Here is a 26,526-nt window from a genome sequence, read left to right as displayed (position 1 = left end):
AAGAAGACACATTTCCAAGTAGAATATTTTTCTTGAGCAACTTCTCAGCTATTGGGCCCAGACTAGCAGGATACAAGTCACATGATGAAGATGGTCTTGGAAGATGACCAATACAAATAAAGATGGTACAGGAACCTTAGGCTTCCCATAATCTAATGGATCTGTGAAATTCACATAGTTACACTTATCTTCTGCAACAAAGGCAGATAAGTTAGTTTAAGGAAATGAATAATGGGTTAAAAACAACAAAAAAGTTCATGTGAATTTCAAGTAAAGAAGACAGTGGAAACACTTGTTAAAGTAATTGTGCTCTTGGTCTCCGATTACTCTTTAGGAGAATTAGGACATTCCTTTTATTACCACAAATAACATGAACACCAGGGCCAAAGTCTCCCCTTACTTATATCCAGGCAACTCCATTGACGTCAATGGGATTTCACTGATTATATAAATCAAGGCAAAATCTAGTCCAGTTGTAAAAATCACATCCAACTTGCTTTTAACAAGAACACATTCACACTACAAAATAAAATAATCTGCCTGAATCTAAGCTCAGTCTAGATGGAACTAAAACCTGGGCAAGGCTGAGCTGTCCCCCGTCTTTAGGAGCCAAGAGGTCCCTGAGTTGCTCCATGCCTGGCCATGGTGTAACTTGATGTGCCATGACGTGCAATTAACTGGAATAAGGACCAGTAATGGCCCCATGTGTTAGCACAGGTGAGCAGCCCCAGCACAGCCTGGCCTTGTGGGTCTGGACTAGGCTTGTAGTTGCATGCAGAAGGTATTCATCATGGATATCTGCCTTCTTTTTGCTATGGACATAAGCAAGATTGCTTTGCTCCCTCCGAGTAAAGCCTTCCACACATTTATATTACAGGGTCTCAGAGGGATGTCATTTGCAGTAAGTGGAATGGCTTAATTTTCCTAAGAGGTTTAGTTTAGCAGCTGAGAACCCCAGAAGTCTGTCCTGTGAAAGACAAATGATAAAACCATTCCTACCCGTGATGGTTTATTTCCCTTTTAATTTTTATTTTTTTTCTTTCTATGTTTTTAAAAAATGAAACCTAAATGTCAGATATGAATTACTTGAGTCTCTTAAAAGGCAGAAAACCTCTGCCTTGTGGACAGTCAATTTGGTGTGGCAGCTACTTGGCATACCAAGGTTTAATATAATTTATGTTCTCATCATTTAATAGTATTTTAATAGACATGGTTTAGCATATTGTGCCAAATAAGTCAAACTCATTAGTTAGCTCATGTCCTATTTATATTTGATACTTCCTGCTGAAACTCATACTTTCTTTACTTGCTAGAAATGGATTGATTAGAGCTTTTCAAAACAACTTGAGGGCATTAATACTCAATTGCCGTCAGGTTTTAGTGGGGTTTAGTTGTCTAACTGTGGACTTTGGCAAATCTGAGTGTAGAAAGTGAGGGGGAGCACCCAGGTTCTGATCTTTTGCACTTCTCTATTGGAGTAACTACAGTAATGTCAAAACTGTGGTTCCCATGGGTAAATGTGGTGTGCATGAGGACCCAGACCTGCAGGCCCTGCTCCCAGTTAAATGGTCGCTCACTTAAATGGAGCTTTTTTCTCCACTTCCTTCTTTGTTTAACTTTTCTTGCTTGTCATTTTTGTGTCTAGATTATTTTCTCTGTGGGAACAGATTAAAACTGTTTGATCTTCCAACTTCACAAGGTTTGGGGAGGGACAACAGTGAAGGGCAGAGGGAGGGAGGAGGAAGGAAGGAAGGAAGGGTTGTGTTGTTACGATAGAACTGGATAGTAGGAAAGATCAAGTATTTTGTCTAGTTTCCCTGGGAAACAAGTCTTATCTGCATCTTGGTTGCTCTGTATGAAGTTACTACAAATGCTGATAAGTTTCACCATGGAACAGAAATGATGAAATGCTCTTTTGTGCTCCTATATGCTCTTGATAAAGGATGAAAAAACTATTTGTGCCTGGCATAATTACTCCAATTATCCCACGTACTGGTGAATCTGTGATTACAAGCATGCATCTCCTAAATCATGCTTATTGGGTTGCAAATACTAGAGAGATATGGAGTTTACTGTGATCTTGTTCATGCAGAGGTCTTTGAATTAAAAATGCTAATACATAGTTGTCTCACAACTTCACAGACTGTATCAGCATTCATCTGGTACTGTAAGGATGGGAGAACTTTCTCCACTATCAAGATTCAGATATTTCTAGAGATTTAGGGTGTTCTGTTTAGAAGTTGGCATCGTTTTGGCTGCAACTTGCCAAAAGCTCTTTTTTTTAATGCAACCCTGGTGCTTGAGGGCTGGGCAGGAAATCTTGTGAAATAGCCCTTTCTAACAGTCTTTCAGAGCTCCTTCTTCTACCTTTGGGCATTACCTAAAAGCTGAGTGGACAGAAAAATACTCAGGTTTTCATAGCGCTTCAGAAGGGTTGAGGTTGAGCCTGATTTTAGTAAATATTTGAACTGTTTGTCCACCTTCTTAATCTTCCCATTCCAGCTGAAAGAACTTACATGTCAGGATAAAGAGAGTAAAAACCTGGAAGGTCAGAGCTGGAAAACCTCACATTTGCAGAAGTGTGTCAGTAGTTTGCCAAGCAGCTGCTACACAAAGAGGGTGTGAGGTGGGACAGGAGTGGGCTTAGGAAAGACAGTGACACTGCCATTGGGATAAAAACATTAATACACCTTGCAGGGACCTCTGAGTGGTCAGTTGAAGCCAGCATGGGATGCACTGCCCTCAGTCCACATCAGTACTCATATCGTGCCCATCTGCAGTCTGAAGGTCCACTCATTGAAACCAAACAGCTACTGAGGCTTTGATCCAATACAGCATTTAAACAAACACTTAATATCCATGTGAACACAAGGCTCTTCACACTCCTACAACAGAAGGTGTATTTCTGAGCATTGTGGGACACCATGCAGGATTTTGAAGGAAAAAAGGGATTAAGGGCTATAACAGGATGAATTACCCAGCACCAAACTGTCTCAAGAAGGCTTAGTTAGCTCTGAACAACTTATAAAGTTTCATGCTTTCTGCTGTGTATCTACTTATTGAAAATGTAATTTTCCATGTAAAAGTTACAAGTTTGAGGAATATTTATTTGTTAAGACATCAGGTGGTACTGTGTGACTCAAGGAGCTGGTCAGCTCACCCAAACCATGCTATGTTGCCTTACAGGCCTGTGGCTTAGGGATGCAACAGCAAACCCCATCAAGGTAATTCAGAATAATGAGGATTTGAAGGGATGCCCTGTGAACATTTGGTGGTTATTAAATACAAGCAATAGAGGCATTACCACCAGTGATGACAAGTGTTTGGCAAAAATGATAAATTTGTCAGATCTGGGCTGGCATCTGCAATGAGTTGCACTGACTTAAAGATGCCCTGGAGGGGCATTCACTGTCATGGGATTATGTGGGTTGAGCAGACAAATTGTGTAGCATTTCCCTCAAAAAAATTGTTTAGGAAACATTAAAAGACCATGAGACACATGGTCTTATCCTTTGAGAGCTCAAAGGAAAAGACTCTTTAGAGAAAAAAAATATTCCAGGAGAACGTTAGCTTCACTTTATCTTCACCATACCTAGACTTTCAAGTGCCTGTTTCACTTCTCAAAGGGAGATTTAGCTGTTTGTCATTTAAAACCAAGGGATTTAGGAATGCCTGAGTGTACCTGGGAGGGTTTTCAGAGAGATCTATGTAACTTGCCAGATCTGAGCACTCTTCCACATCTGTAAAAGCTGAAATAGCTTTAAAATTCCACCCATCCCAGGTTTGATAAGGCCTGAGACCCAGGTTTTATGGCAAAGTTCAGGCATGGCAGGTTTTCCTGGAGCTTTTTACAGTTTGGAGAGACTGTGCTTTGAATGTCTTTGTTGACATAAGCATGTCTTTAATTAGTGGATCATCTATGTTTATTTTAATGTATACTTTCTTTACAGACCTTGTCTTTGCCAACAACTTGTGCCTTCAGTAGTGGCTGTCTTGAGTAATAAGCATGGAAATGTGCTCATATTTTGCTGAACCAAGACTTCCACCAGGCATATTAAAGAAGTTGTTCCCTGTGAATTTACATTGTGCTAACTGGAGGCACTGGTATGGTACATACAGCAGCAAACCCAGGGTGTTGTTTTCCTAGTCCATCAAACAGGCTTCTTGTGGGGAGACATAATCCGTGTCACTGCAAGGCTTTGTTTGGTTTATATTATAAAATGGCACAAGCCTGGCTTGCTGGCAGGGCAATATCTATCCATGAGGGATGCAGCAAGCCCAAGCCCAAAGGAGAAGGTGAATCAGTGGCCTCTGGGCTTGTTAGTGGTTGGGCAATTGCAGCATTGGCTTTGATGCTGGAGCAGCAGACACGTTCCTCCCACCTTCAAAGCAGTGTTGCCTTTTTAGTATCAAACCACTTCAGGGCCAGTTTGCAAACCCCAGGCTTGGGTTTGCCCATGGTCAATGCTCAGGGTCTCAGATATCCTGGTTGCTCTCTGGGAAGCTCTGTGTGCCAGCTGTGAGCAGCAGCCTAACTTCAAACTTGTACTCTGCAGAGTGAGACCCTCCCGTCCCTGCATGAACTCCCAGAACTCACTGCAGAGCAGGCTCTTTATCGTGGTTTTTTTTTATATATTCTCATCACTAAACATGTCCCAGCAGGTCCCTGGCAGTGCCACATGTCTGTAAATGCACCTCACGGTACTCCTGGTCCCATGGGAAGTGCCTGGTGTTGGAGTGCTGGTTCCCAGCAGGCATGTACAGCACTCGAGGTTCCCAGGCTATGACTCCCACAAGCAGTTTCAGCCCCGGTGCTGTGGGGAGCTTGAATTTCTGTCTGCCTTGAGGAGAGGTTTGTTTTTCAAAACTCTGTTAAAGGAGCTATTATTCAAAATCCGCTTTTACTTTGGAAGGGGATTGCTTTCCATCTCTCCCTTTATCTCCAAACATGTCAAGTCAGCAAAAGCACAAAGTGAAAAACATGCACCCGAGAAGTTATATTTAGAAACTGGTTAGTCCATATTTAACATTCCTGTCAGGGCTTACCCTGTTTTGCATGTCTGGACTGGTGTTAAATTAAATTAAATACATGCAAGCATGACATTTATTATTCTAGAGCTCAGCACAGGAATAACAAAACTGCCTATCTAATTTCACTGCCACAAATCCTGGAGATGTGGCTTCACATAGGATGTTCTTATGATTATCTGAACTTCTTCCTGCATTTCAGTAAATCAAGGAAAGGTCAGCTCTGGGGAAAACTGGAAAATAACAGCTTAAAAACAGTTTCATAAGAAACAGATTCACTCAAGGATACAACACGGAGTACTCTCACATGGAGGGGACTCACTGCAGTGGCTCTTTTCATGTATGTGAATAAGGAAAGCAGAGCTGCTTTTTGGATGGGTTGGGTCTGTTTTTGGCCACACACCTGGTGGAGCTCATTGGCTACAGGGCAACAACAGGGCCATGGGTAAGCCTGGAACTTCCTAGGGAGATAACTGCAAAAGTGGGTGAGGTGCAAACCCATCTGCAGCCCCTCATTTCTGGGCTGAGTGCAGAGCTCGGAGGAGCTTCATCTTCCCACTGCAACCCTAAAGCTGCATCCCCTTGTTTGGCCATCACCACTCCTCTAGTTAACAGGGGGTGTTTTCTCACATGATCAGATTGTTTTGAAGGCAGAGGTGCCAAGACAGAAGTCACACGTCCTGTTGTGAACGTCATCCCACAACACGGCAGCCTTGGAGCAAGGTGGAGCACTCACCCTTCCCAAATCCCAGTACTACCATCAAACTACACTGCTCCCAGCTGCAGGAGAAGAGGGAGTGAATGGGGTTTGCGTATCTTCGTTATGCAGTCAAAGTATCATGGTTTGGTTAAAAACAATACTGTTTCGATGTTCAAAATCCTCCCCTTGAGTTGGCACCTCTGTTTAAGCATAAAGTGCTTTGCAGTGATAGCCAGGCTTCAGGCTTGCCATTTGTTTCTAATTAAGGTTTTGAACGATTCCATGGAAATTAAATACATGCGAGTGTAGCATTCCTTAAAGTTCAGTGTTTACTTAAAGAGTTTATTACTTATTTTTACTGGAATAATACAGAATGTAGTCAGTAAGATGAACCTTTTTCCCAACTGGCTTTTCCCTGCAGAAAGCTGCGGAAGGAAGGAGGGAGTAGGAATATGTTTGAATGAAATTACAGCAAAGAGATGTTTTGCTTTCTAGACATCCACACTGCCTGGACTTCACCCCTTTCTGAACAGGGCAGGGAAAACTCTCTGTGCTTTTAACTCCTCCATGGAGGGGGGTGTGTGGGGGTGTGGAGGATGTTATGAGTAACTTGGCTTGGCAAAGGGAGATGTGGCATGGGGTAAATGGAAATCCTATTAGCTCCAACTATACCAGGGCAGAAGGAAGCATTGGGAGCAAGTTGGAGATGTGAGGGTAGATCTAAAATTGAGAGGTTTGGCTGGGCAGGAAGTGAGAGGTTTTACAGACCACAAACTGGGTGAGGGGTTGCGATTGTCCCAAGCCACAACTTCTACAAGGCTGTCTGCCCAGTCCTCTCCTTGCTTGCATTAACAACCATGGTGTTACTGGGATCAGACTGATGCTTGCCCATGAGTAGTGTTGTGGGATCTGAATAGCTCCCAGTGTCTTACTATAGGAAATGCTGTGCTAACCTTGGGGTTTTAGACTTTTCGGTAGCTACATCATCAGTTTTTTTTTTTGCATTGGATGTTTATACACAGCTGATTGTAATCCAAAATAAAAAAGTCTCAAATGTCTGCAGTCCCTTTTGAAGGTAGGAAATGTGTTTTGCCTAACACACTGTTAGTTTAACTCCCTGGTTAAATGAAGCAACTTAAGACCAAAAACCCCACTTCCTCTTTTGCAAATATATCAGCAAAACCTTGGGGGTCACCTGTGTTCCAGCCTTCCCTCCTTTGAGGTGTTGGCCAGCAGATTTTTGCTGACTTGATTACTCCTTTCATTTTCACGCCAGCCACACCACAGGAGGCACAAGGGGAAACCAGCAGCATTGGCAGAGTAACCCTGAAACTGGATCTTGTTCCTTTAGGAAAAGCAACCTACCTCCACATCGGGGAAGTCATTGATGGTGTCGACATGCGGGCAGAGGTGGGGCTGCTGAGCCGCAACATCGTCGTGATGGGCGAGATGGAGGAGCAGTGCTATGAGTACAGCAGCAAGTTATGCTCCTTCTTTGATTTCGACACCTTTGGGGGACACATCAAGGTAGGGCTGGAGCCCTTTGCTTGCATTTTCCTCCCTCCAGCCACGCCTTCACATACCAAGGAAGACAGGATGCAGGAAGGGAAAAATTCCTCGTGTCAGCCATTGAGCAAACAAACTCTCCCCGTGGTACAGCAGATCCACCCTCCTGCTGCTGCCTGTCCTTTGGATTTGAAGTGCATGTCAGGCCCCTGCAGACATTGCTCAGCCAATGAGACTGCTTATCAACCCACCTGAGATACAGCCTCCACATTGTGATCTAAGTTTTCACCAGATTTTGGTAGTGCTCAGCCCAGGAAGTTTGATTTGAACCCAGCTGGCTGAAACTTGTGGAAAATATTAAATAAAAACTGTTTTCCTTCTAAAATTAAGTTAAATGTAGCCATCACAACAGTGGGGGGATCAAAGATCAGCTGTGGTCTCTTAGCCACCATGACCCTCTTTCCCTCCCCCTGCAGCCATACCCTTCCCTCCACAGAGTAAATCTTTCCAGCAGACACCTTCCAGTGCAACCCTTCCTATGCCTATATTCCCTATTCTTGCCCTCAAAAAGCTTTTGTGTTTCTTGACTGATGTTCTTCTGCTCTCCAGGTTGGTCTAGATTTTAAGGCTACCCATATTGAAGGTCTAGAACTGAAGTACATGGGCCAGCAGACAATGGGACATTACCCAATTCATTTCCATATGGCTGGAGATGTGGATGAGAAAGGAGGCTACAACCCTCCAACGTATGTGAAGGACACCTCCATCCACCATACCTTCTCCCGCTGCGTCACAGTCCATGGATCCAATGGTTTGCTGGTAAGGAGTCCCAGTGTCTACCTTAGAGACACAGGCACCAGTAAAAAAATTTCCTCATAGCATGGGTACAGCTCAATTATTGCAGGATGATGTGTTTTATTGTTAGAGCCAATGTCTGACTCTTCCCACCCTGGATACACCAGGAGTATTTCAACCTGCCAGAGTGGCACTGTGGGCTGTGTGTGACTCACAGTGGGCAGAACATTCTTTGTGTGCAGCAATGTCTGCAGACCAGCCCATCTCTAATGGGTGGTTGGATCTATCTATAGACACAGAGCTTGCTATTTAAAGAGGATAATCAGAAGCTTTAAGTGTGCCTCATCTCTCCTGTAATAAAGGTTTGGTTTTGCAATGCCAATCACAACATCAAGCACTCACAGAGCTCTGATTTGCCCTCCAAAACAAGAAATCCTTCAGGATAAATCTATAAAATAACTGATGCTTACCAGAAAAGTTACAGCACACCAGAGGCGTTAAGAACATGGTCAGATTCTTCCCAGATGTAGAGGTGCCTTTGTTTTTGTGGTAAGGATGTTGGACCTGTTGTTTGTGAGCAGAGGACTTGTGGGTGATGTGATGTTTAGAGGCCATCTTGGCCATAGTGATCACAAAATTATAGCGTTTTCTACTCTTGCAGAAGTAAGGAGGGAGGTCAGTAGAACAGGTGCCTTGGACTTTTGAAGGGCAGACTCTGACCTGTTTAGGAGCATGTTTCACAGAATCCCTTGGGAGGCAGTTCCTGAAGGGCAGAGGAGTCCAGGAAGGCTGGATGTGCTTCAAGAAGGAAATCTTAATGGTGCAGAATTCCTGTAGGCAAAGGACTCTCATCCATCCAGTGAAATGGCAGTGTTTTCCAAAAGACATAGAGTGTATCATAGCCCTGAAGAGGAGAATTTGTACCATCAAGAGCCCTGCTCCTATATATAAGAAAGTTTTAAGTGGAAACATATCACTAGCAGTTGTAACCTGGATGGTCACTGTGCACTAGGAGTTCATACTCTAAAAGTGGCAGCATGGAAGGGAGAGTCACAGGCATAATTAAAATGCACAGAAGTTGAACAAAGGACATTGAAATTGCAGCTCCAGAAGCAGAGCAGCTTTTATCTGCTATTTATGAACCTGAGGTTTTGGGTTTGACCTCTGTCCTTCTAAGTTTATAACATGATGCTGAAAACCTACCAAGTGAACAGGGCTTCTGAAGAAAAAAAAGACATTCTGCAGCATAAATTATATAAGTCTTTCAGGGTCATATGGCATGTGCCCAATCTGAGGCTGCCAGTACAGGGGCTTAGTATACAATTAATGTGCAGAGTGGCAGGGCAGCACTGTGGGGTCTTGCAGGGGCTCGTTTGTCACACCATGGTGGTCTGTCAGCAGTGGCACCATAAACACATCCCGTGGCTGCACAGAGGTTGCACAGCTGCTGATGAGCTGCAGACCAGCTAAACCTCTGCTTCTGGATCTGTTGTGAGATCTTCATTCCCTGTTGCTTAATACTTGCCAAACCAAATACCCAGAGCCAGGCATTCTTCCATCAGTCAGATGGATGGCTTTATGTAGAGCATTTGGAAATAACTTTGTCTCTTGTGCTTTCTCTGGGTGACAACTATGCCATGAGGCATCCACAGTGTAGGGATCCGTGTGCTCAGGCTTTTGCAGCCAAGATGGCATGATGAAAGGCTGATGTAGCTGATGAAAGCAACTTGATTCTCTTGCTGTCATTCAACAACCACAATTCCCTAAATGACCGTGCTTTGTCTCTGTGAAAAGGCACCCACGAGAAATCTTAGAATTCAGGACATTAGTTAGTCAAGAATTTAATCCTTATTGATTTTACTTTGTCAAAATATGTGAATACTGAACTCTACTTATAATACGTTACTTGGGTTTTTATGTTAACCTCATAATTATTGCTGACAGCTAAAAAGAAAGCCCCAGTGAACTAAAGCAATCTGATCGAGTTTGGTCAGTTGTGTCACAGAATTTGTGCTCCAAACACTGCATCACTTAGATGTTGTTTCATTGCTCAGATAATCTGCATCAGCAGCTCCATGCCTTGATTCATCAGGTGATCCCGCCACAATCTCCTCCTCTGCTTTCTGACTCTTATTTCCTTCCTTTCCTCTTCCTTCTCCCCCAGATTTATTCACTGACACATGGATCTCTGATGATTACAATAGCTATTCCAACATTTCCTAGTTGCCTATTATCTTTCTACTTGGGCAACACCACCTGTTTCTACATGCAAGAACATCATTTGTGCAGAGATGAGCTCTGTCTTTCCCGAGGTAACATTCATCCCCTCTGAGATCAGGGGGATCCAAAGCATTCTTTGCTGAGGGAAAATTTGCCTTAATGATATGCACAAACCACAGTTTGTAAATAGCCATAAAAAAATCTAGCTGGACCACTAAACCTCAGCACAGCACTTAAGGATGTCCTTCTGTCGTGGCAGAGAACCTGTGCAAATGCTTTAATAAGTGGGAAAGGGGCATCAGTTGTTTTTAACTGTCATTAAAGCAAGTTGGTAATTTACATACAGGCTTCCCTGTTTGCTTTGCTGCCACTTTTCTCATGACATCCAGAGATACTCATTCTGAAAAGTCTAGAAGAAAAGAGTATCCAGTTATTCCTGATGACAGCTGTTTTTCTGTGAGTCTGTACAGTCTGCTAGAAGTTGCTGTCTCAACATTAACTCACTTCATTGATGGGCTATTCTGCACTTGTCTGCAAATCCATATTATCTGGAAGGCACAGAGGGTCCTTCTGGAAATAAATCTGTAGAAATTATTTTCTTGCCATAATTATTGTTTTAAAATGCAATAATTACCCATTGCTTGCTTTATTATTTTGGCCAGAAAAACACCTTGTTACACCACTGCAATCCCAGGGATGAAACTTTGCTCTGATTCCTACTCTCTCCACTGGATCCCAGTGTGGAAACTAAAATAGAAACATCCATTGGGGAAGGAAATTAAATGGGGGTCAATAAATAGTCTGGCAGGATCCAGGGGAGAGCTGTACTTCATGGATTAAGAGGCTGAGCTATCAAACAGCTTCAGTGGTATCTACTTTTACTAATCCAGCTATAATTCACAGCAATGTTTTGCCACGGAAGGGCATTATCTGGCCCTAAATTACTCATGGTTAATGTAAGATTATGGACTATTAGCAAGGTTTTAATCAAGTAAAAAATTAAATACATTGGAAAAGTGATTTTGGAACAAGCATCTCATTTGCTATCCAAGCATTTCAGTACTGGGCTTGTACATGAAAGCATGCCCAGGAAACCAAGTCAGAGCTGCCGAGAGGTGAGATACAGGGAAATAATTAATCAAAGAGAAGGTGAAAAAGGCCTAAGGGACCAGGTCCCTGGCTGATAACTCCTGTTGTTCTCTGGACTTCCAGGGATAAGTTAGGAGAACAGCAGGCATTTGCTGGCTCTGAACCCTTCTGCCAGTGCACACACCCCTCTCTGCTTCCCCCCTCTCTCACCCTCCTGGGAGATGTGTTCCCCTGTGATGGCACTCCCAGTGGCTTTGCCCCAGCTAAGTCTGGTCACTGCAGGCTTTCATGTCCCAGCCCTGGTGCAGTGCTGTGCTGGCTGGAAAGATAAATGGCCAAAGGGGCAAACCTTTCTCTACAGAAACTGCTTCCATTGTCTAAATGTTGTGATACCATTACTTATGTGTCTTTTCAGTATTACCGTTCTGTGAGAGAAAGCTAATAGGATATGCTGGCAGTTTCTGTGGAATTCTGACATCTCTGTAGTTAAAGGATTTTCTGTAAATGTTGGAAAACTTCTGAAAAGATTGCTCCTGAAATGTTCTTCTGTCCTGTAAACCTTTATCATTACATGGCTAAGAGAGTTCATTCTTCTGAGTGAGTGCAGTTTATATGTTCTCACATATATATGTGAGTATATGTGTTATACATATATACTCACATATATATATATATGTTTTACACTTTAATAAAGAAGTCTAAACCTTGCAAAATCTATCATTTTATTAGCTATGGGAAGTTAGCAATAAATTTCAGTTAGGTAATTTGAAGGAATGCACTGCTTTGCAGGTCATTTTAGCTGTGTTTAATTTACTGTGATGACTCGTGTTCAGAGATTTGAGTATTTACACTGGAGCACGGATGATACATAATAGAAGTCTGTGTGGATGTAAGCTAGTAATAGATTTGGCAAGAAAAGTGTTTTCTCTTATGTGAAAACATATTTGTGATAATTTCAACACTAATCCTGGGATTTTATTTGAAATTGGTTCTCCTTGCCTTGAGAATGAGGCACGAAGGTGACAAAGGAGTCTGAGACCTGTTTACAAAAGTAAGTCAAGCACTTGAACACCCAGGTCTCTCAATGACACTGTGATGAACAGGTCTTCCATCTAGTTTAATATTGTCTTTTGCCCTTTGACAATTGCTGTTTCATCAGAAGCAGGTAGAAAGGTTTCCTGAGTCCAGGGTGATTGATGGGTGATGACTGATGGGAACAGCAAGGAAAGAGCCCAGGGGATCCAGACCTTCACCTGGTCAATGGCGACCTGAAATTAATTTTCCATATCCCAGACGTATCCGCTAAAAACTGACTTGCTGGATACACTTGCTGCGTGTCCAGGGGCTGTTGTTTCCCACCCAGTCCTAGTCTTGGGCTTCAAATTCACGTATCTTCTCCTGAAATTGTTTTCTCAGATCTTCCAGTGGTGTGATGGGTATTGTTCTGTCCAACCAATGGTGTCCCAATGTTAACAACATGCAAACCAAAACCAGAACAGCACTGATTAACACCAGCTGATTTGTCTCAGGGTCAAGTAAAGCTTCTGTCAACAACTTGGAAAAAAGGATCAGGTCAAACCCAAAACAAGCCAGCCTGTCTGGAAAATAACTTGCCGCCTCTCTGATAGCCTGAAAAAATATTTTTTCAGCTCAGCTGCATTTTTCAGTTGCATTTTATGTAGCTGCTCATGTAACTCCACATGAAGATGAATGAGCCCAGATGTGATTTGAACATCTAATGTGTTGCCCCACCCCATGTTTTTTTCAGCCTCATGCTAAGAAAGTCTGGTTTCACAGGCCAACAAAAGAGTGGAATGAGCATTTCCTAGGTGATGACAAATTCTAATTAAGTTTTGGAGTTATTGCTTAGACTGTGAGCTCTTAAGGGCAGAGAGTGATCTTATTTCTGATTTTGCCTATAGATCCTGAGCTCAGAAGGGTGCTGGGGCTCCTATGTGCCATCACTGTGAAGCTTGTTCTAATTACATGCTGAAGCATGAAGCCTAAACACTGACCTTTGTTTTGTGCATGCAGGTGAAGGATGTGGTGGGTTATGATGCACTGGGCCATTGCTTTTTTACGGAGGACGGACCAGAAGAGCGCAACACGTTTGATCACTGCCTTGGGCTCCTTGTTAAACCCAGCACGCTGCTCCCCTCCGACAGGGACAGCAGGATGTGCAAGCTGATCACAGAGGGAGCTTACCCAGGGTACATCCCCAAACCCAGGCAGGACTGTAGGTGAGTGGGAGCCTTCCTTTTCTTCTTCCTTTTCTTTGCAGGACTTGGCCATAGCAGATAGCATTGTATATGTGATTATGTAATCATCTGCAGGGCTCTGGGCTGTGTGTCCCAAAACTGGGAGAGCAGTTTCCTTGGGGTCTTTATCCTTGTACTATTCAGATGCCTACCCACCTAGAGTGTACTTTACATTTTTTGCATGAAGTCCACTGGGATGGTTCCTACCTCAGATACTGAAAATCTTTCTTTCAAAGTAAGCAGTGATGCCATGTGTCTTATGGAGTCTTGAACCCAATGGCTCAGCAAAAAGTTGCTGAGTTCAGAAAGGGCTGTGTACTGACATTGGTGCTCATCTCAAATGGCAGCCAATTTTGAAAAGATTCACATTGATTCAGAAGTTATCTGTGAAGAATAGATACAGCTTAATGGTACAGCATTGGTTTTATGCATTTGTTTGGCACAATCTGCCCAAACTCTGAAGTGAAACCACAGTGATATAATAAATACACTTTAGCACTGAATTGGAGCTTGACAATATAAGATCAAAGACTGTTTACATCCCTTGGATCTCTAACAGTCTGTCTATACGTGAGCTCATGAAAATGTTTCCATGAGAACTCCTGGAAGCTTTCGTTTGCCACAAACAATCTATTAAACCTGAAAAATGCCAAATGCCTTTCATCTCCCTTTTTGGAAGATCCTTTCCTCTATGTGTCCTTGCGGATCTGTCAAGTAGAAGCATTTGCAATAAGAAGGGTTTTTGCAAATTCTTTTTTGCAGTTTTGTGGCCTTGCAGTGTCAGGTGAAAAGTCAGGTGAAATACAGAAGAACACAATCAACCTGGCTACACAGTTAAGCAATAGAATTTTTTCTTGGGGGAATTCATGCATTCTTCATTATCTTCAGTAATTTTAAAGCAGAAATTAGGGAAATGCCCATCACAAATACAAATGTGGTTGTAGTTGGTCTTGTCGAAAGGCAGGGAATGGATTCACTGAGCCTTTGAAGGCTACTCTAGCCTTTCTTTCCATGGTTTTCCAGTGGGTTTTCTGCCCCAAAATCAAGGTCAACCTGGGAATATGATTTCATTGCTAATTACTGGCAGTTTAGGGAACCTGCTCATTTTGATGCATATCAGGCAGCTAATTAGGTTTCTTTTTCTTCCCTTGTGCCCCAGACTCTTCTTAAGAGAGTACTAGACTGAAAGTCAAACCTGTGTGTTTAGCAGCTAGGCAATCAGATCCCCAGCTGGAGACCAGGGAGCACAGCAAGAGATCTGGAGCAGATCTGTGGAATCACATTGTTTTCAGAGTGTTTTCCACTAGAAGCTGGACATCAAAGTTGCCTGTAAAGAGTTTAGAATTGGTGGTGGATCATCTTGTGGACAAGGCCCCTGTGCAACAACATGGGAGGTCTTTCACAATGAAGATTTGTCTTGAGACCACAGAGCGCTGGTGCTGTGTTGAAGCTGCTGGGAGACAGAAACACTTCTGCCTGTAGTCCAGATTTTTATCCAGAAATTTATTCTGCTGTAGTTGAGGGGGTAAGGGATCTACACTAACAAAACCCCTAAGTTTTTGACCCTTCAACAGTCAATGAGAAAGTCTGAGAAGCCAGACTTCCATCCTGAAAATGAGACAGCTAGAAGCTGATTGATGCCTAACAGCTAAAATTCTTCAGGGGATTTCTTTTACTTGGAAATACTCTCAATCTGCTGAGACTGTATCAGTATCATCCATTCTGTCCTCAGAACAAACTGGGGTTTTGTCCAAACAAACATATTTTTAACTTTTTAGTTTGGCAAGGGAAAGAGATGAATTCATGTAATGCTCTTTTTCACATCTGTGTTTGTTTATAAAATACACTTAAAGTCTCCATTCATAAAATAGGGTTAATCAGCCATTGTGCTCATTTTCCACTGACAATTCTTTTAATAGTCAGAGGGATCTATTCTATGCCATTTGAAAACTGTTATATGACTATGTGCATTCTAGTGGAAAGGTGTTATGGTACTTTGATCTGCCATGTCTTCCTTTATAAAAGAATTCAAGGTCTGACCAAAAAAGGAGCTTGTTTTGCATTGGGTTCATCCAGCTTGCAAGTGCACAAGTGCACTGACACTATCCCTGGGGCAGTGGCCAAGGCACCCAGCACAGGGGTGGGGGATGAGCACTGGTTGTGGCTCCATCAGCTTGGAAGACACAGGCAGGCAGCCACTTCCAGGAATTAAGACAATAGGATTGTGCCAAATGACACAGTAACCTGCCCAATGCATATGGCTCTGAGGAACAGGATGGGGCTGAAAGACAGGTCACGGTGAAAATACTCTGTCCTTGCCCTTGTCCTTGCCTGCACAGCAGGAGGTAATCTATAAATAATCCAAACTTGTTTTTTTTCTAGGCCAGTCACAGGCCCAAAATAGAAAAATTTTGCTGTGTTTTGATGATAAAAGTCACACAAACTGAACTCCATCAGCAGAATCGGTTGGCCTGAAGCCCCTGTGAACTCCCTCATGACAAGATTCAAACAGATATAAGGGTTTCCTTGGTTCATCCCCTGCAGGAGGGTGAACCTCACCCATCCAATTTAGGGGACCAGTCTGCTGGCTGCAAGTGCTGGGTGTTTTCCATGACTGTTGGTTAATGAATGCTGTATGTCACAGGATGGACAGTGATGGATTGGTCTTTCCTCCTTAATGGGACTCTTTCAATTAAGAGTCTTTTATGTGCATTAGACAAATTAAGTCCTTTTGTTCCAAAAGAAATGTTCAGGAGGGTGGGAGCAAATAAAGTTAATGAATCACAGCAGCTCTTGGCAAAGACAGGTACTGGGGTACACTTGGAAAGCCCTTAAGAGGCAATTCATTGGGTCCCTTGATTAAACGAGCCTCTAATGAACCTGAGGGTTTACTTGGGGGCAAAGTTCATTTCTGTGACTTGTGCAACAACATATTTACCTTATCATAAAACATGATTGATATCTGACAGCTTCATAGCAGGCTTGGAATTGCAGTCAAAATTCCTCATTTAATACTTGGTGTTTTAAGAGATAAGGCCATGCTCTCTGTCAAACCACAGAGGACACAAGGTATGAGAAGAGAAAGAAAAAACATTCCTTTTGCCCCCTGGGCAGGACCCCTTATCTGGGGAGGTATTGGCCCTGCCTGTACGGGGGGAATTTGATGGGTGACTTTGGTGTGTGCTCAAAGTGTCATTCTCATGTTATTCTTTGTTTTCCTGACCTGCAGTGCTGTATCCACCTTCTGGATAGCAAACCCACACAACAACCTTATAAACTGTGCAGCTGCTGGATCTGAGGTGAGTGCACAAGTTTCTTATTTGGTAATAGCTCAGGCCAGTTAAAGCCCTGCAGGGCTGAGGGAGGCTCATGCTGGAATAAAACCTACTTCTGTAACACAGACATTTTTAAAACTGCTTGACTGAGACATACAGTAATGTGGTTGGTTCTACCAATAAAAATAATGTTTTTCCTTTTGCTCCACACTTCTTGTCACTTGCTGTTTCTAGGGCTGGGTGGCTTGAACAAAAATTCCCAGTGTGCAGCTTGAATAAATTAAATAAATGTGACTGCAGAGTTACAGAGAAGCCTCTGGCAATGATTCCGTTGATTGCAGCACAGTAATGGTGCTCAGCAGTTTCAATCAGCCCTAGTGCTAATTCCACAGGAATTCCTTATTGTCCTATGAAGACAAATAAACAAGCAAACCAAGCCTTACGCAGAGAGATGTGGTCTCTCCAAAGCTTCCAAACCTGAGTACCTAGATTAGGGCTCCTTGTACATTTTTAGGCAAATAAATAAAAATTATTTGATTTTTAAGTTTACTTACAGTTTCAATATCGATGTCAAAGATTAAGTTCAGGCACCCTGAAGATGTGGGAGGGGGAATGTCAGTGTTTGTGTGCGTTAAACTCTTTGCTGCACAGTTTTGACACAGGTCAGGGCCGCTGGCTGTGATTTGTCCTGAAATCTGGGCTTTACTGAGATCCGCTTAGGCCAACGTGGACCAGCAAAGTCTCAGATGTCCATTCTCTTTCTCAGGAAACAGGCTTTTGGTTTGTTCTGCACCACGTGCCAACAGGGCCCTCAGCAGGCATGTATTCCCCCGGCTACTCCGAGCATGTGCCGATGGGGAAATTCTCCAACAACCGTGCGCATTCCAACTACCGGGTGAGTCTGCACGCAACGGGAACGCTGCCCTCGGAAAAAACACCATCTCCTCGCTCCAGCTCTTTGGGTCTGCAAGCTGTTAGTGCCTGTGCTTTCTGTTTCACTAAAAGTTCCTGCAAGCTTGCTTGTGTCTGCAGGTAAAGCAGCTCAGGGGCTGTCGTGGGAGCATTTGGAGTTGTCCAGCACCAGCTCCCACTTGGCTCTTGGGCATCTGGAGCAGCTCTCCCCTCTGCTCAGGCTGCTTCACTGCCTCTGCACTCTAAAATAGTGCCTCCAGGAGCATCTATTGGCAGCTTGTCTAATTATACACCTCAACTGCCAATGTTAGCAATTAACTGAACAGCTTCTAGAGGGATAAATACGGCCACTGTGTCTAATTGCCTTAGCATGCTGGGCTGTGGGGCTGTGTGTTACTGAGGGCTTTAGACTGCAGCAGAGGCTGTACGTGTATGGGGATTCAGGCATTGATGAGAAAAAGTGCAGTTCTGCAAGTTTGCAGCGATTTTGGGGGTTATATGCAAATCTGGGTAGTCCTGGCAGCCCTCTGTTTCACATGCTACTAACAGAAGCTGTTATTAGGAGAACAATTGGAGGTAGAGCTCTGGAGATGGAAAGAACTGTAATATTTATAAATATACTGTGATATTGCATTTCTGTTTTTCTTTAGGCTGGAATGATCATTGATAACGGCGTTAAAACCACTCCAGCCTCTGCCAAGGACAAAAGGCCTATCCTGACAATGATTTCTGGGAGGTAAAGTGTTTTGTACAATTTGGTTTGGAAAAGGCTTCTCTGTAGCACTGACTGAAAGCTCTGAAATTGCCCCCAAGGAAGCTGACAAGAATCACTGCAATGTCTTTGGGGTGGCTCTTACTGAGGAAGGGTCTTCCTGTAGACACACCTTGCCATTTCTAACTGTATCTCTACATTTTCTTTTATAAGAGACCCCCAGCACCCACACCCTTCTGGTTTTGTCCTTGCTCCTTAGCTCTGAGCTGAGCTGGCATGGATGTTACATCTGCTCTAGGGTGTTCCACTGACTTTTTGATTTTTCAGATAAGCAAGGAAATGCACTGCTGCCTGGTCAACAGCCCCACTGGGCTGAACTTGCTGCAAGGGTTTCTTATGAATTAGAAATTGAAGTATTTCCTGGGAATGATATTGTTTTTATTCATTCTTTTAAAACCTGCTTGAACAGGGAGTGCTTATGTCAGGGAGCTCACACTTTGATTTCAGATTTCAGTCTAGTTCCAAATCTGACTCTGCAATAATAATCACAATTAAATACACAGAGCGATCTTTCATCTCTGCTGCTGTGCTCAGCCTCTGTGTGGTGTAATGGAGTAATTTAGAAATGCTGGAAAATTCTCTATAGACTGTATCATATCAGCAGACCCACTTTGGTCTGGTTGCTTCTGAGAATTCCCAGGCAAAGCTGGCCCCAGTGAGGAGGCTGATGTAAGGACTGCACCTGCACCCTTGTATCTCATTAGAGGTCGAATCTGGCTCTTAACTTAGTTACCAACCCCCAGACACGTAAAAGGACTTAAATATTCTCATGTTTCATAGTTTTCTTTCCTGACAGACCAATTACCTCCAGTTGCACCCAACCTGCATTCCCCCACGACTGGGTTTCTTGACAGAAGAAACCATGTAAGGAAGAGAAATCTGCTGCAAACCTCTGCTCAGCAGGGAGAGAATGACAACTTTATCCTTTTCTCCTTTCCATCTCTGGGGTGTGGGTTGCCCAGACTACTGTGTCATGCACTGGGCAAGCACTGCAGGAGTGGGATCAGTCCTCCTCCCCAGGGGAGCCCAGCCAGGAGCTCAGATATCAGTTATCCTGTGATCCACATCACCCCAGTGCCCTGGCTAGCAGCTGATGCTAAAAGATGTTCAAAAGTGAATGTTATTTACATTATTTTAATGCTCAGTTAATTGAAGTGATTAATTCAATTGTAAAAGTAGCTGCTAAAAGATAACTTATGAAGAGCAGCCTGCTCTTGGGAGGCTGCTTTCCCATACAGCTGAACACGTGCCTTGGGACACTGCCTGCTGCCACAGGCACAGCAAGTGATTACAAAAGGCAATTTCTCCCTTGCCATACAAGGGCAGGAATGACCCCTGGAAGCCAAACAAGTCATAATACAGTCATGGTTATGCTTGGGGATTACCCACTGGCATAGGCTGCAGATCAGATTATTCCTTTTTCCACTTTTCATGTGTCAAGACTGAACAACTGAATAAGTGATTATAGCTGGGCTGGCTGGAGCAAACTGTGAGCAAGGCTGGACAGTTAGAGATTTGGAGAGATTATTCTACATTCAGTTACAACATTAAATATCTGAGTCAAATTCCGTACCCTGTAGTGTTCCTCCAGTTATCACAGATGTGAATGAAATTGGAATCCATCTCAAAATATCTGTATTTAACAATGTCTGGGGAATTCACAAGGGCTGATACTAAATCTCTCCCTGAAAGCAAATTCACAGTGATGAAGCTGCCAAAGCAATATTCATTTACTGGAACCCTATCAGCCTGATGCTCAGTTTTAGATTGATATGATGGCTTATTAAGCAAAGCAAAGTGCTATTGAATATCTGTTAGCAATTTGACAGCTTGGCCTCGCTACCCATTGGTGAGGAATGAATTTTAATCTCTGGACCATCCATTGCTGGCACTGAGTTGGATACTCATCTGTCAGGTTTTCTAAGCTGTGTAGCATGATGGAAGATGCTCCTTCAACAGTAAAAAGGAGAGCTGTGCCTCAGGACTGGGTAAATGACAGCTGGGCTCAGCATCACTGTTGAGAGCCAGACCCTTGTTCAGACCCTGTTGCCCAAGTGGTGACTGACAGGTAGCAACTGAGGGCACGTGCCGCTGCAGTTTCCACTTCTGTCTGCTTTTTTTGCTACATTAGGCCAATATTTCATCATATGGAGACCTTCAGAGTTAATAAATCTTGTACATGTGTCCTGTGTAGTGGGAATAGTGAAGGACATACTCTTGGCCCCTCTCTGAGATGTTTTAATTCCTTTCCACAGCAAGAAAAACTTGGCAGTGGTACTCAAGGCCACAGTATAGCCAAAGTTAGGAGATAAGAATGCTCAAAAGGGAAAACAAAAGGATATTTATCTAAATAACAGGAATATGCTAAAGGATAACAGTACAGGATTAAAAAAAAAACCTCAGACTTTTGGGAGCAATAATAAACTTTCCGTGCTTTCAGCAATATATCAGCAATACAATACTGGAAAGGTGAAAGGAAACTTGGAGTGGGTCTTGACAACTGCCTTGCCTGGACCTTCCTTCCCTTGGCAGCTGGGTCTGGCCATCGCTGCTTGACTAGACACGCTACGTGGATGGACTGTTGTCCCAAAGCTGTTCCTGAGTTACCACAAACCAGATGTTTAGCAGGGCCATGCAGCGAGCAGGACTACCTTCCCTCACCAGCCTTTCTCCTCTCCTTCTGGTTGCAGGTACAGCCCACACAAGGATGCTGATCCTTTGAAGCCCAGGGAACCTGCGATAATCGAGCGCTTTATTGCCTACAAGAATCAGGATCACGGGGCCTGGCTGCGAGGTGGAGATGTGTGGCTGGACAACTGCCAGTGAGTTTTGCCTTATTTCAACTCTTAAGAGTTCAGCCTGGTGTTTATGGCGAGCATAGCTGTGGTTCAGACTATTTATAGTGCTTTGCACCTTTCATATGGCCAAGATTGAAATAAAGATGAAATGTTAAGTTAATGTTAAACCACAGACATTGTTTTATGCAAACAAAACCTGCTCTGTCTGAGCTGAAGATCCCTTAGATTGTTTCTCTGTGTGATGCTGACCAGAACTCACACAGGGTCACAATACACACATGCAGACGCACAGGTGCAAATAACTAAAAATAAAACCTAAACTTTTTACATGAAAAATGAGGTGATTTGAAAAGAAAACAGTAAAGTGCACCACCTTCCTTGGCTCAGGCTGGTCACAGATCAGTTTTATGTGGTTCACTGTTATGCTGAATCAGCAGGTACTCCGAAGCAGACATAAAACTAGGCATGAGAGCAGCAAGGGAGAGAGACTGGGCAAGTGTGTGTTGTGCTCTTTGAAGGCCATTTCCTGCACTGGTCAGAGCAGATATTTGTTTTTCACTTGAAAACAGATGATCTGCTGTAGTTTCTTTTGCTGAGCCAGGCTCATGATATCAATCTCCATGAAGAAAGAGGAGAAAAAAAAGAAAAAAACCCTTTGCGAGGCATATTGTGATAACCGTGGTGGGAATAGCTGATATCTGGTGTCCAATTCTTGGCCAGAGCTGCCTTACCTTTGAGTGACCCAAACCTCCTAAAGCAACCAGTCATCTTGGAGAGAGTGGGGCTATAGCAGAACACTCAGAAACGTCACATTGAGCAATACAGTTTGTGTTTCTGATGACCCACGGGTATCTATCTCACTCCATGGCCAGCAGGAGTTGTCCTCACAGGTCCCACTCAGGTCACTGGGACATTCACGTTGCGTATGGAGGAAAAGCAGCGTATGGAGGGTGCTAAAAGACCAAGTGCTTTGTGAGCTTCCAGCAGCAAATCTCTGACTGTGTGCGAATTGGAGGAAGCAGCCATCAAACTGTAATTGTCTTTATAGCCACAGTCATTTCCATTTCCATTGCCACAGAAAGACTTATGTATCACATTAACAACTCAAACGTTCATGTGGCACGCAGGAAAGCGAGGAGGGGATAGGATGGGAAGGGCTGCCACCTACAGACGGCAGCACGGCGCTGGGCTCTGCTCTCGAGTTAATGCCTAGATCTGTGACAGACCGCTGTGAAGACACCATCAACACTGATTCACTCTATCAATTCATTGTGGCCTTTCTATAGTAAGGAGTAATGGACCAGCAGTTGTGATTTATCTCATCTAAAAGCTTGAAATTTCAGCAAAATAGAGAGATATTCTAGTTTTTGTTTTTATTTTTAATAAGGAAGCTCTGATCTCTGTTTTCCTGTTGACGAAAGAGAAGCCAGGCTTCTCTGTTTTTATCACAGTTCCCCTTGCAAAGCTCTTTCATGGAAGCAGTGAGTGATACATGAAGACAGAGGAGCACAGAGGTGTGCATAAGGCAAAGCACTTCTAAATAATAAATGCTACTTGGAATGGAAGTTAAGCTTTATTTTTTTATCTAACAGTGAAAAGAGTGTGGTCATTAGACAAAGGGATAAAGCTTTATCAGACAAGTAAATGATGCCTAGTAATCACTGTCTGAAGCTCATCTTGGAGCAGTCAGGTGCATGTCTGCTGCTTCATGTGATCTGCATATACTGAAAGATGTGCCAAAAGATATCTTCCAAAACTGGAATGGGAACAAGCCTGGAAAAACCCAAGCTCCCCCTAAGCACTGTATAGTAATTAATCCCTGCTGTCCTCCACCTCAATGGTTTGCTTGTTATAGTGATGGTAAACCAAAGCAAACCCAAATCTCTTCTGAAGCATCTCTGTCCTCTTTGCAGGTTTGCTGACAATGGCATTGGGCTGACCTTGGCGAGGTAAGTGTGGCTCAGGCTGTGTGGCAGGGGGTGGGGCTGGGTGTGAGCAGCCCTTTCACCTCCAGCCCTTCCCTCTTAGTGGTGGGACCTTCCCTCATGATGATGGCTCAAAGCAAGAGATCAAGAACAGCCTGTTTGTTGGTGAGAGTGGAAACCTGGGCACTGAGACAATGGACAATGAGATCTGGGGACCTGGAGGTCTGGATCACAGAGGAAGGACCCTGCCCATTGGCCAGTAAGTTGAGCTCAGCACATCAAAGCACTCACTGTTCCTGCTCCCAGCACAAACTCCAGCCCACTGTGGTTTCTTCAGTGCTGTTCAGTTTAATAAGCACTGCACAGAAAGGATCTGATTTCACTTCTCCCGATCCCAGAGTCTTCACCGTGCAGCTGCTGCTGGCAGGTACATCCTTGCAGGCTGCCAAGACAGCATCAAACTCCTCTTCCTTCCCCCTCCCCTTTGGAAGTGGAGTTGAGAGGACAGCAACAGGACCTTGTGCTAGCAGGGCATTTCTGTACATGTTTCATGCTCAGCAGTGGCTGAGCAATGTGACAGTCTCCATCCAGGGCAGCTGCCAGGAAGGCTCGTAGGAGCCCAAATGTGGTCATGGATGTCCTCAGCACTGCTGCTACTGTTGCTGCTGCAAAGGAATTTGATGCCTTTGTTAAACAGTTTTGAGATGGGCAGTAAACTTTGTGTGTGGCCTCTTGTTTTGCTGTGATTCCTAAAAATATAGTTATCCTAACAGTAGCCTCACAATGAACAAACAGCTCAGCTGTTACAGGCCTCAACTTTGCTGTCAGTAGCAATACAGAAGGCTTATTATTAACTCTAGCAATAATGAAAACCCAATCTGCTATGACTCTCCCAATATCCTTTATGCATATATATGTGGGCATATCTCATTTGGGTGTTTGTGTGCAGAAAGTCAGAGAGACAGAACAAATGCACTGGAGCAGGCAAGTCTTCCCTAGGGGAAACCATTTGTATGAGGAAGGGATCAAATTTATTTGTCCCAAGCGAAATTTGAAACATCTTATCTTAGCCTCTTAAAGAGCTTGAGCAACTCATTCACTTAATCTGTGTGAAAAATGATGTTTTCTTTACCTTGCAGATGATATCAGAAAAGGCTGTTAAAGATTCATTAATCTGTCCCTTCACCTTTTCTCAGCCCTACAGATTGTAGGACCTTTCCTTGTTTTCAAATCCTTTTTTTTTTATTGCAGTTGATTTGCAATGTTCCTCTCCAAGTTCCTTTGAAAGATGTGGTGGGACTTCTTTTAGTCCAGCCATTACTCAGCCCAAGTAGTCTGCACAGTTCTGTTGAGTTTCATGTTTCACTGCTGCAGAACTCATTTCTGATGGCAAACACGAATTTATTCATCTTTAGGTCAATGCTTTGGCATTGGTATAAATTCATTCCCTGGAGGAGTGCAGACTAAATAAGGATGATCTGTTCAACATGAAGGAACTTGAGCTGAACTTGCAGGGATAAGAGGACTTCACAGACCTAAAAAGGAGGGAAATCCCTTCTCTTCCAAAACTGAACTCAGGAGTCATCCTGTGGGCCATGAAAAAATGAAAGCAGCTGAGAAACAAGCGCTGTGGGACTGTTCATGTCTAGAATACAGCTCATCCTGACGCTAATGTGTCATGACCAGGTCTCTCTGTCTCCTCCAAATGTATTTTAGGGATTTTCCCATTCGAGGGATTCAGTTCTACGATGGCCCCATCAACGTCCAGAACTGCACGTTCCGCAAGTTCGCGGCCCTGGATGGTCGGCACACGAGCGCCTTGGCCTTCCGGCTCAACAACGCCTGGCAGAGCTGCCCCAACAACAACGTCACCGACATCCACTTCGAAGATGTCCCTGTGAGTTGTTCTTCTCAGAAAGGCCTCGTTGGCTTGGGCAATGGGATTGTGGGGGCAAAAAGGAGAAAACATGAGGTTGTCAAGGGGTTGCCGATTGTCTTTGCCAGAAGTTTAACAATGAGGGCGGCAGCTAAGAGAAAGAAAACTGGATGGGTACAATAACAAGAAAATCCAAATTCTCTGTCAGGTTTGCAGCAAACCAGAAGCAGGCATCAGCTCCAAAAAAACTGCCCAGACTAGTGACATTGAAGTGAAAATAATTTCTATTTCTGTATGTCTCAGAAACTGAAAAAGGCAGAAGAATCTGCTCCTTTATTTTCAACAGCGGTATAATATTAAAGCAACAACAGAAGGAAGTCTGTTTTGTCAAAGGTCTAACTGACCTAGGAGCAGAAAATACTGATTTTGGGGAACAGCCAGTGAAACTGAGCCGCTGCAGGGTAATTCTGCAGCCCTGCACACCAGGGTAATTCCATGGACTCCAGTCCTGCAGACATAAATGAGAGGAGAGCCCAGATAAAAAGGGTTTGCCAAACTTTGAATTACAATATGAACTTCTGGGTGCTGGACTGAACCTGTCCTGGGGCCTATGCTTTTGAGTTATTTTTATATTGGCCTGCACAAATACGTTCTAACTGGTTTGCTGAGATTCATCTCTAGCAGCTGTTAAATCCAACTGCCAAACATTGCAAACAAATAAATAAATAAAGTGGTTGGACTGAAATTATTGGGGTTGCTTAATTTTCAAAAAATTAGCAGACTCACTCAGAGGTCAGGAAAAGTGCTGACTAGTGCCAAGTGTGATGGGAAAGGCAAAATTTCCCTAAAAGTGTTGGCCAGTCACGCTCTCACGTTGCATGGGGCAGAGTGGTGACATGACATTTATTTATGCTGGATAAAAATATCAGTCAGAAGTTGCCTCAGCAGCCATTTCCCAGGGGAGGTTGCTGACTATTCCCCACATCAGTATGACTTTATGTGGCTTTGGAACCTTATAACTGTATTTTCAAACAATGAGTGAAGTGGCTGTAGTAAAATTGCCTCATCTCCTGAACCTTCCTCCAGAATTTTAAAACAAATTTCCCACCACTGAGGCTAAAATTCAGGTTGTTTTAGCCTTTCCCCCATGGTCAGCAGGGAAATGTGTGTCTGCTCTGCCTGACAGACCAAACACACCTTTTAAGTGTGTGACCCAGCTCTGTGCTGACTTCAGGCTTAACGAAGAGGGAGTGTGGAGGCAGAGCCAGCACTACTAACGTGCCTCCACCAAATGGCAGTGATGTTCCTGCCTTTTACGAGACCAGCTCAGCAGAAAATGATTTTGGTTCTTCCATCTTTGGATGATTGGTTT

At 43.6% G+C, this 26,526-nt stretch overlaps 1 protein-coding gene across 3 annotated transcripts in view; it reads left to right on the top strand.

Moving 5' to 3' along the window:
• CEMIP (cell migration inducing hyaluronidase 1) overlaps positions 1-26,526 on the top strand; it is a 109,261-nt gene that overhangs the window by 70,243 nt on the left and 12,492 nt on the right. For all 3 annotated transcript variants that reach the window (XM_050309916.1, XM_050309914.1, XM_050309915.1), the window contains exons 12-21: positions 7,080-7,255; positions 7,844-8,053; positions 13,373-13,578; positions 16,826-16,895; positions 17,638-17,766; positions 18,434-18,519; positions 21,246-21,377; positions 23,267-23,302; positions 23,382-23,537; positions 24,995-25,175. In XM_050309916.1, the coding sequence (XP_050165873.1) occupies positions 7,080-7,255; positions 7,844-8,053; positions 13,373-13,578; positions 16,826-16,895; positions 17,638-17,766; positions 18,434-18,519; positions 21,246-21,377; positions 23,267-23,302; positions 23,382-23,537; positions 24,995-25,175 (1,382 nt within the window). The remainder of the gene's footprint in view (positions 1-7,079; positions 7,256-7,843; positions 8,054-13,372; positions 13,579-16,825; positions 16,896-17,637; positions 17,767-18,433; positions 18,520-21,245; positions 21,378-23,266; positions 23,303-23,381; positions 23,538-24,994; positions 25,176-26,526) is intronic.

The sequence above is a fragment of the Myiozetetes cayanensis genome, unplaced genomic scaffold (assembly GCF_022539395.1).
Source record: "Myiozetetes cayanensis isolate MyiCay16 unplaced genomic scaffold, myiCay2020 scf14, whole genome shotgun sequence".
Lineage (NCBI taxonomy): Eukaryota > Metazoa > Chordata > Aves > Passeriformes > Tyrannidae > Myiozetetes > Myiozetetes cayanensis.
This window is presented reverse-complemented; position numbering and strand designations above follow the sequence as displayed.